This window comes from Lycorma delicatula, chromosome 1 (genome assembly GCF_047948215.1).
Source record: "Lycorma delicatula isolate Av1 chromosome 1, ASM4794821v1, whole genome shotgun sequence".
In the NCBI taxonomy this organism is placed as follows: Eukaryota; Metazoa; Arthropoda; class Insecta; order Hemiptera; family Fulgoridae; genus Lycorma; species Lycorma delicatula.
Genome location: NC_134455.1, coordinates 289,937,818 through 289,956,870, shown reverse-complemented (window position 1 = coordinate 289,956,870; position 19,053 = coordinate 289,937,818). Strand labels below are relative to the sequence as shown.

At 30.9% G+C, this 19,053-nt stretch overlaps 1 protein-coding gene across 2 annotated transcripts in view; it reads right to left on the bottom strand.

Annotated features, from left to right (window-relative positions):
* Nucleotides 1-6,869: 6,869 nt before the first annotated feature.
* The window catches only part of LOC142332656 (spondin-1-like), a 59,795-nt gene continuing 47,611 nt past the window's right edge, over nt 6,870-19,053 (bottom strand). For both annotated transcript variants that reach the window (XM_075379267.1, XM_075379269.1), the window contains 5 exons: nt 15,232-15,445; nt 12,523-12,721; nt 11,641-11,811; nt 9,165-9,310; nt 6,870-7,197 (listed from right to left, as the gene is read on the bottom strand). In XM_075379267.1, the coding sequence (XP_075235382.1) occupies nt 7,126-7,197; nt 9,165-9,310; nt 11,641-11,811; nt 12,523-12,721; nt 15,232-15,445 (802 nt within the window). In that variant the 3' untranslated portion in view covers nt 6,870-7,125. The remainder of the gene's footprint in view (nt 7,198-9,164; nt 9,311-11,640; nt 11,812-12,522; nt 12,722-15,231; nt 15,446-19,053) is intronic.

The window sequence follows — 19,053 nt, the reverse complement described above, 5'->3', positions numbered from 1 at the left end:
CTTAACTCTTAACTAAGACTTTATACTCATTGTCACATATCTGGGATTAATTTTATTACTTTATGAATAACATCATAACAACTTAATGAATTAACATGTAATTTTTTTTCCGAGTTTCTTTTTTTTATTAATCTACATATTTACATAAGTGTTTTGTAATTAATAATTACGTTAAGTGTTGTGTAGTATATAATTAATATTTTTTTAATTCTATAAGTAAAAGATTATTTTTCTGATGGTAATCACCAATAAATGTGTACCTAATTACTACAGAGATCCCTAATTTTCATTCATATCTTGTGTGTGTTTATATTATTTTATGTTTTAAATATGTTTTTTAAGGTTTGATCAAAAATAAAATTATCATTACTTTTCACCCTAAAGCCTGTGCTTCCACATTATGTCTTTGCGTCGTGGGATTCTTTTCTTTCTACTTCTTTTTTTTTTTCCTGTTTAGCCTCCGGTAACTACCGTTTAGATAATTCTTCAGAGGATGAATGAGGATGAGATATGTATGAGTGTAAATGAAGTGTAGTCCAGTACATTCTCAGTTCGACCATTCCTGAGATGTGTGGTTAATTGAAACCCAACCACCAAAGAACACCGGTATCCACGATCTAGTATTCAAATCCGTGTAAAAATAACTGGCTTTACTAGGACTTGAACGCTGTAACTCTCGACTTCCAAATCAGCAGATTTGGGAAGACGCGTTAACCACTAGACCAACCCGGTGGGTTTTTTTTCTTTCTACTGCCTGTGCAAATATTATTATGGATATTTAACATCTACACAATGGAATTGTTCTACTTCCTAGTTGTACAAATAACATCTTCACAATGCCAAGACCACTTTGTGGAAACATAGTTTGGCTTTTGGAGCCAGACAACATAGCTGAAATTGAATATAGCCCCTATCACAGTTGTGGTTTCCCATATTACTACCACATTTTCCGTATTTATGTTTTTGCAGTACCAGGTTACTGCAAAAAATTTAATATTATCATACATATTTTTATGCTAGAAGAGTTTTTGATCATTTTTAACCTTTACTTTCAATTTTGATTTTTTTGGTTCTGTCTTTAAATTTTATAATCCGAGAAGGGAGCCTTTTGCACAACCTATCGGAATTAGGTAAGTTTTATGTAGTTTCTTTATTCTATTATTTTAACTTTTATATTTTAAAGACTTCGTCCGCGATATTAGTTTTGAGTTTTATTTCACTTTTTTAACTTTTGTTTTAATAAATTTTTATTATATGATTAATACCTTAGATATAGATTTTACACCTTATAAGTTTTATTATTTTGGAGCTATTTTACCCGTTTGTTAATAAAAATTCCAGGCAATGATAACGCTCAGGCGTTTTTCATCCACAAACAAAAAAAACTGCTTAAAAAAATTGGTTAAAAAATTGCTTCCATGGTTAAAAAAAATTGCTTAATAAGAAAGACAACATTGACCAAAACATTGATGTATTGAAGAAAAGACACAATGCAAATGAGTCACTAAATCACATAGTAAGGCTCAAAAAGAAATGAAAGTTAGTAAGAAAATTATAGTTGGTAGCGGGAAAAATCTTCACTTCACTTGGTAAAGTGTAAAAGGAAAGCGTTATTTGCCATCAGATTTAGCCCTACTGTTACTGATGATGTAGAAAAAATTATTGTTGAACCCACTTTAATCAGAGATGTGAACTATACTAAGTCAGCTACCATAAGACAAGTTTAAATCTATATTCATGTTGAGGTGAATGATTAGAATTTTGAAAAGATTCCTGATAAGGTTCATTGGTATGGCCTTCTTTGAAACCTAGTCAGGTCTTTCAACACTTTGTGTCATACCTGTTGTATGCCTACTCCTTTTTAAAATCTATCAGGTGCTTTGTCCTGATAGGAATGCTAAGAGACCCAAGAAGGCATGCGTTTTTTCTAGCCTTGTTAATGACTTGTAAATTCCTCTGAGCAAAGTTTCAGAATCTAAGAGGACTTCCATTAAAACTGATGAATTTTTTATATCAGTAGCGAATATAATGATATATTTGAAAATTGTTGCTGTCCCTGAGTCTTCCTTGAACAATAATTTTGTGTCACAATCTCAATAATTTTGTACAGAACTGTACAAGTCAATATTTCTGGAATGAAATTAGGTAGTGGTTTTCTGGTTGCAGTTCGGTCTTCAATTCAGAGCTGTTGTAAAAATGATTAAGGAAAGTATCCTGAATTTGTCTGGATTGAAGTTAAACTGAGAAATGAAAGGAATCTATTGTTGGAAAGGAATCTAATGATTATTATAGCCCTCCCTATTTTACTTGAGTCATATTTTAATAAGATAACTAAACGTATTGAGCTCTTGTTATATAATGAATATCGGTGATTTCATTTCACCTGATACTGACTGGATAAATTGCTCTGTTAAGCGTAACGCTAATTTTTTGTTATAAAAACAAAGTAGAGTACTGTTCAATTTCATGGATGACCTGGGTATGTATGAACAGTTTAATGTATAGTGATTTCAATCATGTTCGAGGATAGTAAAAATCTTCTTGATATTATATTTTCTAAATTGAGGTTGATGTTTGTTTCCGCAAAGAATGATCATTTCATGTTTTCTGAAGCACTTCATGATCCCCTTGTTATTTACATAATAGATGAAGTAGTTTCATCAAATTCTGAGGGACTTACTCTTTTTTCATTGGGGTGACTATTGATTTACTATATTTACTGATTTACTTGGTTAGTCAAGAGAATCATAAAGAGCATTCACCCAGAAGAATGACAATACTTTCTTCCTTTCTGCCAAATTAATGTAGCTGCTTCTTGTTTTGGTGATTGATTTATAAGCATATGGGAAACCATATTTCTCAAAAAATGTTGCTGTTCAAACGGTTTCTTGCATTGCTCTTCCTGAAAGTGATACAATGTTCAAACCTAAATATTGATATAGGTAGTAAAAAAGAACTTGTATGACGTACAAACTATTTTGAATATTTGTAGTTTCAAAAGTAAGCAAAAATACTTTTAAAAGATTTCTAAAACTAGAGGTACAAATGCTGATCACAAGTGTAGTTCATAAAACTTCAAAGAATCAAATATAATAAGCTTTCTAAATGAAACTGCGATTGAGGCCAATAAAAAGCACAATAGTTGTGTACGAGATTGGATCTTATTTTTATTCTGTATTTCAGATGAATAATCCCACAAATGCTGCCGTCTGTGATGAAGATTACAGTATAAAAAAATATTAATCTGCCTTTTATTTCAAAAGAGGAGGTTCTAAAGGCCCTGAAGTACCTTAGATCTAGATCTGCAGCTGGTGCTGATGTGATATTTCACAATTTATAATTGAAGGTGTTAGTTAATGTATTATTTAAATTGCAAAGGCTCTTTAAGTTTATCAAATTTTTTTTCTCCACTGTTGAAAGGAAGCTCCTTTCAATAGGTGAACAGGGGATGCAGGTTTCCCTGTTCCTAAAGAGGGACATCCTTTTTATTTTGAATTTTAGGCCTGTACCACTTACATACTCAACTCTTTATATAGATATATAAAATACAATATATGTGTATACAAAGAGAGTAGTTTAAAAAGTCTTTCAAAAAATTATCCATCAGTATTCCATTCAATTTCATAGTATCTTGCCACCCTGGTTTTGTAACAATGCACAACTAAACTGCACAAATTAATCTTAATGAAATGTTAGACAGAAGGAATTAAGACCAACTATATTCTCTCAGGAGATTGGAGCATTTTTACCTAGAATTGAGGCAGCATGATTTTACAAGTCAGGTTTTTTTTACTTTTCCTAAACACTTCAAATAAACATAAAGTGTTCCAAACAGTAGTGATTAGTGATCACTTCTAAACATGATCATGTTAACAGTTATAACATAAAGTGTGATGGAATGCAATTATCTTAGTTGCCCAGTGATACTGTATACACTACGGTCAGAAATTATAATACTTCTTAAAAAACACAGTTTTTATTTTCTTATGAGTTTCTCAGTTTTGATAATCTTTCAAGCAATTATCTCTATACCAGTTATCTTTAAAAAGCAGCAGTCAAGGATTCCGTGGTTAAATATAACCCTTACTTTTTATTACTTCAAAGCATAAATCTTTTTCTTTCTGTATTGAGATTATCTTTCAAGACCTTTTCTTCCAATAGAAATTAAAAACTAATCTAATATGTCTGTTTTTTGTGAAATAAATTTATGAAATCAACTTATCCTCATACTTATTAATATGTGGGATAGAAGTTTTAAAAATGTAATTAACTGCATTAACAAATTACAAACTTTGCATTTCACAATGCAATTTAAAAATTCAGTAGAAGTGATTACAATCCCAAAGATAATTTAAAAAGAATATGAGAATTCACGTAGCAAATACAAATATATATATATATATATATGTTACTGGCAATGACTGAAATCATGCAATGATGAAAATGTCGGCATGCTTAAAATCATCCAACATTGTTGAGACTAACTAGACAATGCCTAAAATCCTCAGGCAATTTTATAATTGTCTAGGCATTGTTAACAATACCCAAAATGTTCTAGGGAATGTCTTTTCATGAAAATTAATTTATTTGTGTATGATTCACGAAGAGAATGTTGTAAATGATGATATGGTTTCAATGAAATTATGTTAAGAATGAGATTAGATTCACAAAAGACTAAAATTAAAGTTACGATTCAAAATACTAAATTAAATTGGGTGAAACTTAAGGTGTGGGTTTAGGTAAATCTGCAATATACATTATTTACAAAGTAAATAACTTTTTTTAAGTAAATTTAATTAAGTCTAGTTACGTTTTGGTTAAGGTTAGATAACCTTAAGTTAGGTTGTTCTAAGGTTCAAATCCTAGTAATGGCAGCTACTTTTATATGGATTTTAGTACTACATCATGGATACCAGTGTTCTTTGGTAGTTGGGTTTCAATTAACCACACATCTCAGGAATGGTCAACCTGAGATTGTACAAGACTACACTTCATACATATCATCCTCTGAAGTAATACCTTATGACGATTCCAGAGGCTAAACAGAAAAAGAAAGGTTAAAGTTACGTTAGATAACTAACTATTCAGTGAACATAACCCTTATTTTTTTTTTGTTTAGCCTCTGGAACAGTAGCGGCTTGGATATAGGCACTCTGGAACTGCAGTACCAACTATTTCCATATCATATTATTAATAACATTTAATATAATGAGTTCTGTTTTCTTTAATTCTTTCTTTATACTTTTACAATATATAATCCTTAAGCTTAATGTCAGTAGCCATCTCCAGTTTATGAAAAAGATACAAAAATCTTCATATGGAACTGTGTGCTTCATAGTTCCAGCAGAATGGTGTTTGGCTGTGGTGCGCATGCGCACATAGGAAGCTGCACATGAGATTGCAAGGGAGAGACAGTACTGTCGCTTCCGCTGTGCCGACCCTGACATGGTGGTGGAAGGTAGTTTTTTTTTTTACTCCAAGTGTATTGTGCTCAAAAAGAGTGTATCATATTCTTGAATGTGATAAAGTGTAGAATTAGATTATTATCCTGCTTCCTACTACTGATTATTATCAAGGAGAAAATTATTGATCTTTATGCACAAATTAAAGAAAGAAGAATGGATTTCATTTTTAAATGAATAGATCATGCTTGAACTGCAATAATTTATGTTAAAATAAGTAAAAAATGTTCGGTTTTGTTCTTTTAGAATTTTATCAAGTTTCTGAATAAATTTTCTTTTTATTCATGTTTGTTTCCTTTTACACAATTTTAAAACAAAGGCTAAAAATTTTCTGTTGTAGCACCCCCACTAATTTTAGCAATGAGCCGGCACTGCTCTGGAACTACCATAACTCTCGACTTTGAAATCAGCTGATTTGTGATGACGAGATCACCACTAGACCAAACAGTGGGTTGAGTGAAAATAACCTTTTTTTTTTCTTTTTTCTGTTTAGCCTCTGGAAGCACCGTAAGGTATTAACTGTAAAGGATGAATGAGAATGATATGTATGAATGTAAATGAAGTATAGTCTTGGACAATCTCAGGTTGATCATTCCTGAGAACATAACCTGACCAAAAATAACCTAATGTTCGCTTCAGTCATTAACCTTGTCTAATTAATCTTAAATATTAAACTGACAAATTGAGAATTTTTAAAAACAGGATTTAAAAGATCTTGAAACGGTACATTATTGTAAAGAAACCCAGTGTTGAAATTAACTCTGTAAACAATATTAAAATTTATATTTAATTGATATTGTAAAACAAATATACATGTCCATTAACTAGAATTTGTCCATTTATTAGAACTGATCAGAAGAGCAATTGTAATATTATAGTGTCTTGCCTATGAATGAGGCAAACCCTCATTCATGAGATTCTTTTGACCTGAATGTCAAACTTTTATTGAATGTCAAAATTTTATTACAGACATCAGTCTGCAGTTAGCCAGGGTGAATAAATCAATAAATATAATTTCAAAATATTCATAATACAAACACAAGATAGCTGGAGATTCTGGAAGAAATATATTAATTTTTTAGGACTGCTCACTGGAGGAGATTAAATTATTGCTACTTGTTTACATCAATTTGCTCGCTTACTAGAATCAGCAAACAATTTATTTTAATACATTTTTTGTTGTAATCTTTTTAATTATTAGTAATGTGATATTTAAACTATTCGTATAAATGCACAAACATAACTCTTCAAATTTATACTTGTACAATGTTCCCATAATTATTTATATACGTAGCTGTTATTAGTAAGATAATGCATGATGTATCATTGGAGTAATGCAGTCATCACAAGGATATCATTATTATTTACCTTCAAGTTGTAAGGAAGTTATTAAAATAATTTAAACAATTTTAAATTAAATTTATTTTAAAATGTTATTTTATTTGTTATTCAATATTAGGTAAAATACATGCCATTAGAAGGAGAGTCTATATTGTATCTCATCAGTATGTTAACAACATGATCACAAAAAGGCTGTGCACATTAATCACAAGTATAAAATGATTATAATAAACTAATCTCTTATTTATATCACAAGAATAACTTATCAAAAACAGTAAAAGAAGTAAACAAATATTATCAATAATGAAAAATATCATCCCTACTAACATCTCTTAAAACAACGTCTTCTTAGACTTAACGTTGGACAAGGTAGTCCTCCATTTCTAGGATTAACCTGAAAAATAAATTTTAATTTCTTATTAATTGATTCCCTTACTAAACAGAGAGAGAAACAGGGGAAGAAAGAGGAAGGGAGAGTATAAATTATAATAAACAGTTTCTATCGGAAAGGGTTAGGTTAATTGTTGCTTTACACAGTATATTCCTGTACTTATAATGCAAGTAAAAAACATCAGAGGTACAAGTATCACTAGTCATACATGAATAAAGTGAGTATCGCTTATAGGATAGAACTCACCTGGATTCCATTGGATTTAGCATGCTGATGTGAAACATTGTATGAAATGAAATAAGACGGTATATTTGGCCTAATGAAAAATGCAATTTAAAATTAATTTACTCATCACTTTTTCTATTAAGCCTGGCACAGGGGTATTCATTATTTCTGGGAATGGCTCTGCAATTCTGGGAGTAAGTACTGTCTCATATCAGATCACCTACAATTATTTGGCTATAGCATCTAAGACATAATATCAATGATGAGCATCTCCCTATTACATTTAAAAATGGACAGCCAGCATAATATAATATCTGACAATTTATTTCACAATCTTGAATATCATACATGATTTTTTTTTTTTTCAATCTGTTAGAAAGCCTAAAAATACTAACTTTCATCATCAGGCTTTTCGCAATCTATATCTCTGTGCTGAAATAGTCTTATTTAAAGTAATTAACTATCTTAAGTAAATTTTTACTATATTTCATAGAACCTTTTTCTCTGAAGAGTAAATGTAAATGAACATAAAAGTTTCTGGAAAAATTAGTTTATGTTTTTCCATTATTATTCAATAATATTTCTTTTTCATAAAGTTATAAGTGAATTATCACAGTACATTATTTGAATAATGCATGAAACTAAAGCTGTTTTTAATGTTACAAATACTGATGATTTCATAATTTTACTGATTCATATTCTTCAGCTGACATCAACTGAATTCTAAAGCTCTACAAAAATAGATCATCAAAAAAATGTATCCCATTATTGAAGAAATTTACAAATTTGATTGGCTGTAGATATTTTAGACAATTTTGTGAAACTTTACATGGACACTAAAACAAGAGACAAAAATTATATAATAAAACATCAACATATTTTTTGGTACCATAAAAACAAATTTTCAATAGTTTCAGAATATTATGATACAGCAAAACTGTTACCAATAAATTTGATAATTTTATTTTTTCTACATTTAACAGAAAGCAATGCAAGCAACCTGTAGAATAATATTTAATTTGCAATTTGAATACTGCATGGCTCCATATTTTCAGGAATGACAGTGCTATAAAGTTTTCGTAGTGGAAAAGTGTAACACCTTAGCCTGTTTAATAAAGAGAATATCAAATTCTGTGCTAGAAAAGTGAGATGCACTTTTCCTGTTTAGTCGCTGATAGTGACTTAGCAGTTAATAAGACTAATGCATAACAATGGTACATATGTTTATCTCAAGTACAGATATCAAGTGGTTCATGTAATTAAAAAGTGATAAGGAATCTCTTGAAGATACAGGGATCTAGAAAACCAAATTTTGTTTATAATGACAAACTTATCAAATTAAGGAAACAGATTCAAGGAGGTTGCTCAGACTGTGATCACAGATAATCATGATGTTAATATATAATTAGTCAAATTTCAGTAGAATATTTAGCCAAAATGGTTACTTTCCAGCAGCACATTTCATCACTAAAATAATTTTGTCAACCTCCATGATGAAACGGTAATATATCTATCTGCCTTTTATGAAGTTTTTGAGTTTAAATCCTAGAGTAATATATGCAAGATTTTTAGAACACCAAAACTGGTTGTGTTAATTTTCATAATTTGTATCTTCATTCGGGTAAATTGCAAATTTTTATGATTGCTTAAAACCAAGAATAATAATACAATCCAAATTTTTACAGAAATTAAAAATTTTGTTAATACAAAGAAATATAAAATAATTAAATTTAATTAGTACATACCAAAATTTGCCTTGTTTTAGCTTTTATTCCTCTACCACAAGAAACACTGCAATTTGACCAAGTACTCCAATCAGACACAACACAATCTTGAGGTGAAAAGTTTGCAGTTGAATTGTTTGAATTTGAAGAACTTGTTCCTATGAGATCTGAAAGATATGAGTAACGCCTTTTTATAATTAACCTAATTAGAGCACAAACAATAAGCAACATGATTATTGTAATTAAAAACTGAGAGCAATATAATACAAAAATTCAGATTTTTTTCTTTTAATTAAAAATTAGCTGTTAACTTTTTGATTTATTTTATCAATCAGTAAAATAATCTCAATTATCTAACCAAAAAGAGGTCGAGAGGATGTCAGAATATATGAGAATAGTGCAGCAATGTCAAATAAACAAATAATTAAAATGTAAATAAACTAATGTCTCTTCATGAAATATTTAATCTCAAAACTTATAATATTGATAATTCCAAAAGGAATCCAGTAGCATGTAAATAAATGTGAAACTGGAAATGTTTTATTTCTTTATGTTATGTAGCTACACTGTATGACCAATCACACGATCCAAGTTCTTAAAATAATATGAGGTTACATTCTTTGTTGATCTAATATACCTTCTTGTTAGGTTTAAGTGTGAAATAAAATTTTTATTAGATGTTAAAATTTTAACAAATTTCTGAAACAGAAAAAAGGTATATTTGGCAGTGTAAAAAAAAATATATTCTAAATAAAAACTATATTTCTATTTAGAAAATACTTAACTTTTATTATCATTTACCACAGAAGTAGTTTAATAACTTCTAGTGTTTGATATTTTTATTTGTATGGAATCTAAATGAATTTACCTAGATTGTTAACATTATAAAAAAATGTTACATCATTTAATTGTTAACAATCTGATTTTACTATTACTTGTCTTTTCTGCATTGTAATCCTAACTTTACATTTACACCAACAATCTATTATCTGTTCAAAGTGTCTGTCCCTTAAATTAATTCCTCCTGTGTGTAAGCTTTCAAGCCCTTCAGTTTTCATCAATTTAGACTTCCTTTCACAAACTTTATAAAACTTATTTTTATATAATAGACTGATAATATTTTGCATAACAGACTTATCTTCATATTTCATTACCTCAACTTAGCGCGCACATGCACGTGCACACACAGACACAGAGAGAGAGAGAGAGAGAGAGAGACACACACAGACACACACAATTATTTTAAACAGCATTATACTACTTGTACTTCTACATATCATTTAAGACTTCAATAACTTATATAATACAATATGTATCTTTATATCAATATGCTTACCCCATCATAAACCTAAGAAAAATAGCATTATGTCTGTGAGGTGGTAGCATGATGTCAAAATCACTGCTACTGTATATATTACATCTGCAGCAATGGTTGGGTTAAGTTCTATTCTCACTTATTCAGTTACAAATAACACAATTACTTGCTCTATCAATAAAATCATGAAATCTGAATTTCTTACAAGTTATTTTTGTTTTTCTAGTATTTATGCCTTTCAAACTCCTGTTAGTATTCCCTCACCCACTCCTAAACAATATTATAAATTCTATTACAGTTTTATACATTTCAACAAAAATATATGAGATAGTAAGGTAATACAAGAATGAATATTTTCCACTTTATAGAGTGTTTTTTATACCATAATACTTATAAAAATTTAATAAAGTAAAAACAAAGGAAAAACTTATTCTTTACATAACATTTTAGAGGTTTTTTATTCATTTTTTGAAGGGAAGCTCACAGTCTGCTACCGTAGTTACTCCAACCAAATTTATTTATATTCATGTTGTTAACTACCCATTTTCCTTGTGGGTATTGATTATATTTATATTTATTTTTTATGGAGCTTACTGTTGTGGTTATTAGCCACTTAAAAATAGAATGAAGTGAAACCGCACCCTGTGTTAGGTTTTGTGATATAAAGGAATTATTTTATTAAACATGATTTTGTATGTTCTATCATTACCTCACACCCATCAACTTCTATGCTGCTACTCCCAAAGTCAATTCAGATCTTGTGAATCGTAAAGTTATAAAGGATGCATTTTACATTTACCCAAAACCCTAAAAATTTGTTGTATTGATGATTTTTAATTTATTGACTCGGTTACTACTATAAACCTGCTTTGAACATATGTAGTTTTATTAATTTATTAGGTAATAAAATTTTCTAAGGTAGCTGTCATAATTCAACAATTCAGAAGCAAAAGGATTAATGCTTACCATAAAAGTTTAAACTGTAAAAATATGGTTAAGCATTCTTTCAATTATAATTCAGGGTGAATTTTTAACTATACCTGAATACCACATAATTTTGGAAAAAAAGAAAATCCCTAGTGACTTGTTTAGAAAAGAAATTTGAAATACTGTTTAGTTAAGCTAAATAGCATTTATTCATATTTTTATTGTCATTTAAATTCAAACAAAAAAGCTACTTACTTCGAATACCAGAACATTGTGCCAAACATTCTGTATCAGTAGCAAAATTATTTCTGTTACCACGACATCCACCATATAAAAATGGTATACACATTCCTTTCATCTGTTCATATCGCCAGCGTTGAAATTCACCCCGACAAGGTCCACGATCTTCTTCCAGAACACAAATTTCTAAAACAATGGTTAGATACGCATTATTGAAATAAAATAAAAATTCAAACAAATATTCTATACATTATTGGTATGAGTAATGTAGAATTGTTCTTTTTTAGTTTTTAATTTCTCTCTAGTGTAAAAAAACTACACTATTCTCCAGAAGTTGTTGTAATATGAACAATAACAGAATTTTTAATATTTTTAACAATTTGAAACAAAAAATGCACATGCTTAATTAAACCCAACATAAATCTTAGTGACCTAATATGAATCTTAGTGAGATTTGCATTAGATGTGTATAAGTAAAAATGTTGTGTAAGTCACTATAACTTTGTTTCAGTTACTTTGTAATGAAACAAGGGGAACAATGGAAAAAATAAATTGTAATAATATGAGAATTTATTATGTATATTGAATTAATTTTATTAAGTGTAAAACTGACATGGTCAATTCACTCAATAATTAGCTGTATGATGCATCTACTAATCATGACATGCAGATGTAGTACATACACACACATTTTTCTTTTTCATAAAAGAATAGAGAATTCTCTCAATTGACAGTCACTCATGTCAAGGAGTTAGAAAATATTACAGTAGATATCAGCTGCACAATTAACATCATCCATCATTACATCATATATAGGTTCACCAACTCTCGCATCAAAGTAAGAATAATATTTATAATATCAACTAACACTAATATATACAAATGAAACTTTTCTACCTTTAGCAGCTGTTAAATCAAAAGTACAATCTTCCTGAGAGCAGGTGAATTGTTGAACTAATTGAACTCGATTACCACATTTCTCTTTTTTTGTTTCATCACCCAAAAGAGTTCTTGTGCGAATAGATACTCCTGTACCACAAGAAACAGAGCATGGGCTCCATTCTGTCCATTCAGCAGTTGGACATAAAGGATCAGGCTGAAATAAATTAAAATATATATTAAATGTATTTAAAATTTTATTTTTAAGGAATAAAACTAAACATACAAATTTCAATGCAGTTTAAAGGATACCTTTTAATAAATGTGCAAACATATTCTCTTGCCTCTGATGGATTTTAGAGGTCATTCATTACATCTCTTGAGAATTCAATGGAATAGCTTCTATTTATAGTAAAAATATTTTCCACTCATTATAACATCACGGAAAAAGACAGAATTTCACATTAGTTTAGATTTTAGTCTTTAACCAATTAACCAATTGGGACTGAAATTAATAAAGATGAAAAGTTTGGTAACAGAGTACAAGTTTGGTACCAGGCAAATTTATTTTGGTAGGTTTTCCCCAGGACCTCATTAATAAATGTCTTCATAAGTAAAGGAATATCAAGTACTGTAACAATGTCTAAGCGTATACCACATGTTGGTCTTAAGAGTGACATTGCATTAAAAAAGGAAGGTCATCTGATTATAAAGTAAGTGTTGATAATAAGACTGTAATCCTTAAATGATATGACAATAGATCTCTAACACTAGTCTCTACCAAACATGGTACAGAGCTACAGAAAATGATAAATACATATTCTAAAACTGACAAGCAGCACATTGGTGTTCAACCAAATAATATACAAAAATATAATGAGAACATGGTCAGGATAGATTTGATTAATAGGCGTATTAGTCAATACAGATCTGACCACAGAACAAAAAAGTGACCTGTGAAAGTCACTGAACATTTTATGGACTCTGCTTGTGTCAATTCTTGGTTTCAGTACCGTAAAGACTGCAATGAATTGCATGTAAAGAAAAATGACATACTAGATTCTCACTTCTTCAAATAAGAATACACCAAAGCCTAACTAAAGTTATTTGAAAGGTATTTTTTGCAATTTTGCAAAAAAAATGATTCTTCAGAATCATCAAATGATGAAGAAGGAAACTACTCCCTATAAGCAAATGAGCAGATAGACCTGGAAATATACAATACTATAATATATAATGCGCCATTAATGTTTCCTGAAAAAAGCTTAAAGCTGGACCTCCCTTCCTTTAGCTATTGAAGCTGCAGGTGCAGTAAGGTGCAAGGATGCTGGCTGTATTCATAGAAGTAGGATTAAGTGCAATTTGTGTAATATTTATGCATTTTGAAGGATTGCAATTGTTTTTACAACTTCCACCAAGACTAATTTCAGAATAAAAGAATTAGAAGCCAATTAATTATATGTGAAAAAAGAGATGTACTATTTCAGTAATATCTTTCTTTTTGTTTTTTTCTTCTGAAAATTATCATAAGTTTATAATTCTATATATAATCTCTATATTTATAATTTCTTTTAGAAAAACTTAGTTTTTTTTTAACATTGTATTGTAACATTTTAAACTGAGTGGTTGTCACTTACAAGTAAAAAAGAAATGAATTATTTTAGAAGTAATTTTTTTCTTAGTACAGTATCGTAAGTTTATAATTTTATTTTAAAATTTCTGTAAGTTTATAAATTTTATAATTTTAAACTAACTGGTATTCACTTATAAGTAAAAAAAGTACTGAATTTTAGTAATATTTTTTTGGGTTTTTTCTGAGTAAAGCATCTTAAGTTTATAATAAAAACAATTTTTTGATTTTTTTACAATGCTTCACCACAGATTGAAAGAAGTGCACATTTTATGTGTACATTGAGATAGTGATCCAGCAATCCTTAAGTGCACAAGCGTGTACATATTCTACATTTGTATCTAAGACTATTTTTTAACTAATCAAGCATACATACAGCAATACTAGGCAAGATTATATTTCTTGCCTAGTATCTGATGTGGACACGACATGACTTCCTTGTATGCCTATTAAATTACAAATTTATTTACTGTAATTTCTTTTACAATCGGAAGATATATTTAAATTTAAAAAAAAAGAGATGAAGTCGGATTCAAACCAATGTGCCTTCCCCTGTAAGATCCAAATATTTCATTAATTAAAATTTTATTTGGCTATAACTCTGGAACTAATGAAAATAAGTTATGATATATTGTTGAAAAGCTCTCAATGAGGACTTATTATTGCAGTTAAGAAAAAGTCCAAAATCCAAATTTTTGGAATTTTGGGCTTTTTTGGTCACTTTTGGTACAGTCAATTGCAATCAAAATGAGAGGTGCACAACTAGATTTACAACAGTCCTAAAACCAAAATTTGAACATTCTACGGCTAATCTTTTTTTGAGTTATGCGGGATTCATACGTACATATGTACAGATGTCACGCTGAAACTAGTTGAAATCGATTCAGGGATGGTCAAAATGGATATTTCCATTGAAATCTGAAAACCAACATTTTTCACAATCACAATACATCCTTTACTTTTTACTAGGAAGTAAAAATGGAATTGTATACCTATGTGCTACTTCAGGACTGAAGAAGATATAACATACAAAGAATTAAATGAAATTGTAAAAAAAGGTTAGATTGTATTATTTATAAATGAAATGTAAAACTCACAACTTCTTCTTTAGTGCATGGTGGCATCATACACTTGTCCTTTTCAATGATATTAATGTGTTGACAGTATTTATTTCCAAGTCTATCAATAAATTTACGTGTTCTCATTTTTATTCCAACTCCACAACTGGCTGAACAGCTTGACCAAGGACTCCAATCCTTAGTTTTACAGTATTTTTCAGTGTCTTGAATTGATTCCTCTGGTTCATCACCTCTGAAAAACATATATATTTTGTAACAAATTTATTAATAATGTAATACCATTAATAAAATAGTTTATGTAAGTTTTAGTAAGAATAAAATTTGTTTTACCTATCTTTCCTCTCATTTTTCTAACAACAATTTCCTTGCTAACTGCAACATAGAAAAATATTTATTAAGATGGTAATTTTTCCATTTAATCTTCTTATGAAACTGACTGATCATATGGTCTCATCTGTGGATAACTAATAGCAGTTGGTTTTTTAAAGAGATAATTATTCAGGGGTTATGGTGTCTGTACCTTAAAACAAAACTTGTTTTTAAATTATGGGCATTCTGTAATGAACTATATTACTACTACTAACAGATTTCATTTATAAGTTCATAGTAACTTTTAAAACATTTTACACTTTTTTAACATGAATAATTTTAAAAGGGACAAATTTTTAATTATTAGTATAGTAAAATAATAATGAGAGAGGCTTATAAAAAAAATGTAATGTGGACACCACATGACTTCCTTGTACACCTATTAAATTACATATACACATTTTTTGCTGCACTTCATTTAAACTTATTTCATTTGAAAGTGAGATATGATCGTCAAATTCTTTAAAATGGACAGTAACACAATTGCTAAAATATTAGTTTTTATTAACATCAAATATTTATTCAATTATTAATTCAAAAATCTTATGTGAAATACTAGGATAGAGTAAAAGTCCCTTTATTACTCATATTACTAGATCAGTATTATTTGTATCTTCATGATTGCTGATTAACAAAAGCTTTAGATTTCTGGTTTGTCGTATAAACAAAAGTAATTAAACCCTGCAAAAGGTCAGCTACTTCGAAGCAAAGAAGATTGTTAACGCCCCCAGGCCTAGAGCAACAACAACTTATGCTCAGGCTGCGGCTGCGGCTGCCGTTCCTGTTCCTGCTCCAGTTGCTGTCGATGAAAGTCAACTCATCAGTAAACTTGCTCCGACCTTGACTAATATGATTGAAAGAATTATTGATAATAAAATGAAACCTTTCAGTAGTAAAGATCCTATAAAACCAAAGATATTAGTACAGCCTCCTGAAGATAAAACACTGAAAGTTACTCTTGTTCTGAAGAAAACGGATGCCAAAGCAGAATACCAAGTCCGTCTCAGTGAGATTCTTGATGACAAGGAAAAGGTGATAACTACAGAATCTGTTTTTGAGGCTCCCAAGCCTCCTGTAACTGAAGTGGCCTCTAAGCTTCAGAAGCCACAAAAAATTTCACAGGGGGGACGAGTGTCCCCCCTGTGAAATTTTTTTTCACATGCGGTGACCGGTGCGACCCCCTGTCTGGGGTCGGCCAGGTTGCCGCCCCACAATCGGCGCCTGTAACCGGTGCCGATCCATGCCCGTCGTCATCGGCGGCTTCGGTGGTCTCCGATTCGGAGACCGGAAGCTTTACGGGCGACGACCTTCTCCACGAACACGATGCTGTTCATAAGATGGAGAAAAAAAGAAAAAAAGGATGGCCGAAGGGAAAACCTAGGCTATAATATAATTTAAAATCAGCGAGTCGATAGTACAATGGAACATCAATGGATGTTTTTCAAACATCCATGAGCTCCAACGCTTGGTACATGTTGTAGACCCGATTTGTATTTTTAAACTAAAAGGATATGATATATTTCGGCGAGATCAACCGCCAAATATTAGAGTTAGAGGTGGAGTAGCCATACTAATATCGACCAGAGCTACCCCCGAAGCTGTTGATCTAAATACAATCTACAAGCGGTCGCCATTAGAATGAAGCGTCCGTTTCATGTCACTGTTTGCAGCATATACTTGCCGAATTTTGATTGGAAAAGGATGACATAGCAAGATTAATTTCTGAGCTCCCCCCACCTGTTTTACTCGTTCATTTCCCGTTGTAAATTGTAACTGATGTTACAAGAAAAACATTCCCCATCTCTAAAAGATGGTTGTTTGATAAGGCAGATTGGACGAGCTTCACAGCTAGAACGATACTCCCTGAAACAACTGGAGTTATCGGGGACGATGTCGACGCTATAACAAATGCGATACTTGAGTCGGCATCGAAATTCATTCCCAAAACATCTGGGAAACTTACGAAACAACCCGTTCCATGGTGGAACGAAGAAATAAGTGAAGCTATTAAAAGAAAGAAAAGAGCGTATAACGCCTTCAAGAAACGTCCTACCCTACAAAATCTTATTGCCTTTAAAAAATACAGGGCGTATGCAAAAGTCTCATGATTGACTCAAAGAAACAATCCTGGCATCAATACGTGTCATCCATCGACAGAACCACTACTGCATCAGATGTTTGGAGACAAGTGAAGGCGATTTGTGGGCGTAAAAATTTTGCGCCCATAACTAGCCTTCAAGATGAAGATGGAATTAAGGACACTCCAAACGAAATCGCAGAGCTACTGTCCAATCACTTCGAGAAGGCCAGCAAAACGGCAAACTACGAGGAAGGTTTTCGAACCAAAAAGGAAGAACTCGAAGGTCTACTAAGTTTTAGAACTGAGTATAATTACTCATATAATGTACCATTTAAAATGGAAGAACTCGTGAAAGCGTTGGAAAAAGCAGGTAACACAGCTGCTGGTCCGGATGAAATCCATTATAATATGATCAGGCACCTGAATAGCACTGCAAATCGCAGATTATTAAAACTTTATAATCAAATATGGCGGGATGGAATGTACCCGCAGCAGTGGAAAAAAGCTCATGTTTTTCCAGTACCAAAGAAAAATAAAAATTTAACAGATCCCAATAGCTACCGTCCTATTTCCTTGACGTGTGCTATGGGAACAATACTCGAAAAAATGATTAATATTCGACTCGTCTGGGTTTTAGAAAAAGAAAACCTGATATCACCATATCAAGCAGGTTTTCGACAGTACCATTCCACCACCGATAAAATGATCAACTTAGAGAACATTATATATAACAGCTTTATTACAAGGAAACATTGTGTTGGAGTCTTCTTTGATCTTCAGAAGGCTTTCGATATGACCTGGCGATAGGGGGTAATGTTCCAGATATATGACTGGGGCATTTGTGGCAATCTACCAGTACTGCTCAGCGACTATATGAATGACCGTACCTTCCAAGTACGCGTCAACAATGAATATTCATCTGAAAGAATCTTGGAAAATGGCATACCACAAGGTTTGCCGTTGAGCGGTACCTTGTTTACGATTACTAAATTATTAATTAATAAATTGATATTAGCCATTCCAGTAGAAATCAGCAAAAGCATTTATGTTGATGATTTGACAATTGTGTATGCCAGCAACAAGACTGCTATGGTGAAATACAAACTACAACGGGCGATTGACGCCTTAAATGAAGTTGTGAGGAATAATGGATTCCAATTTTCACCAGAAATAACGTCCTGTGTAAACTTCTGCAGGAAGAGAATTCCTCATCAAAGTCCTATGTTGAGAATTGGCAATGATCCAATACAATACAAAGAGAATGTGAGATTTTTAGGACTAATATTGGATAAATCCCTTACGTGGGGATTACACATACAGGACTTGAGTGATAGATGCAAAAAAGCCCTAAACATTATAAAATGTTTATCGAACATCAATTGGGGCTCAGA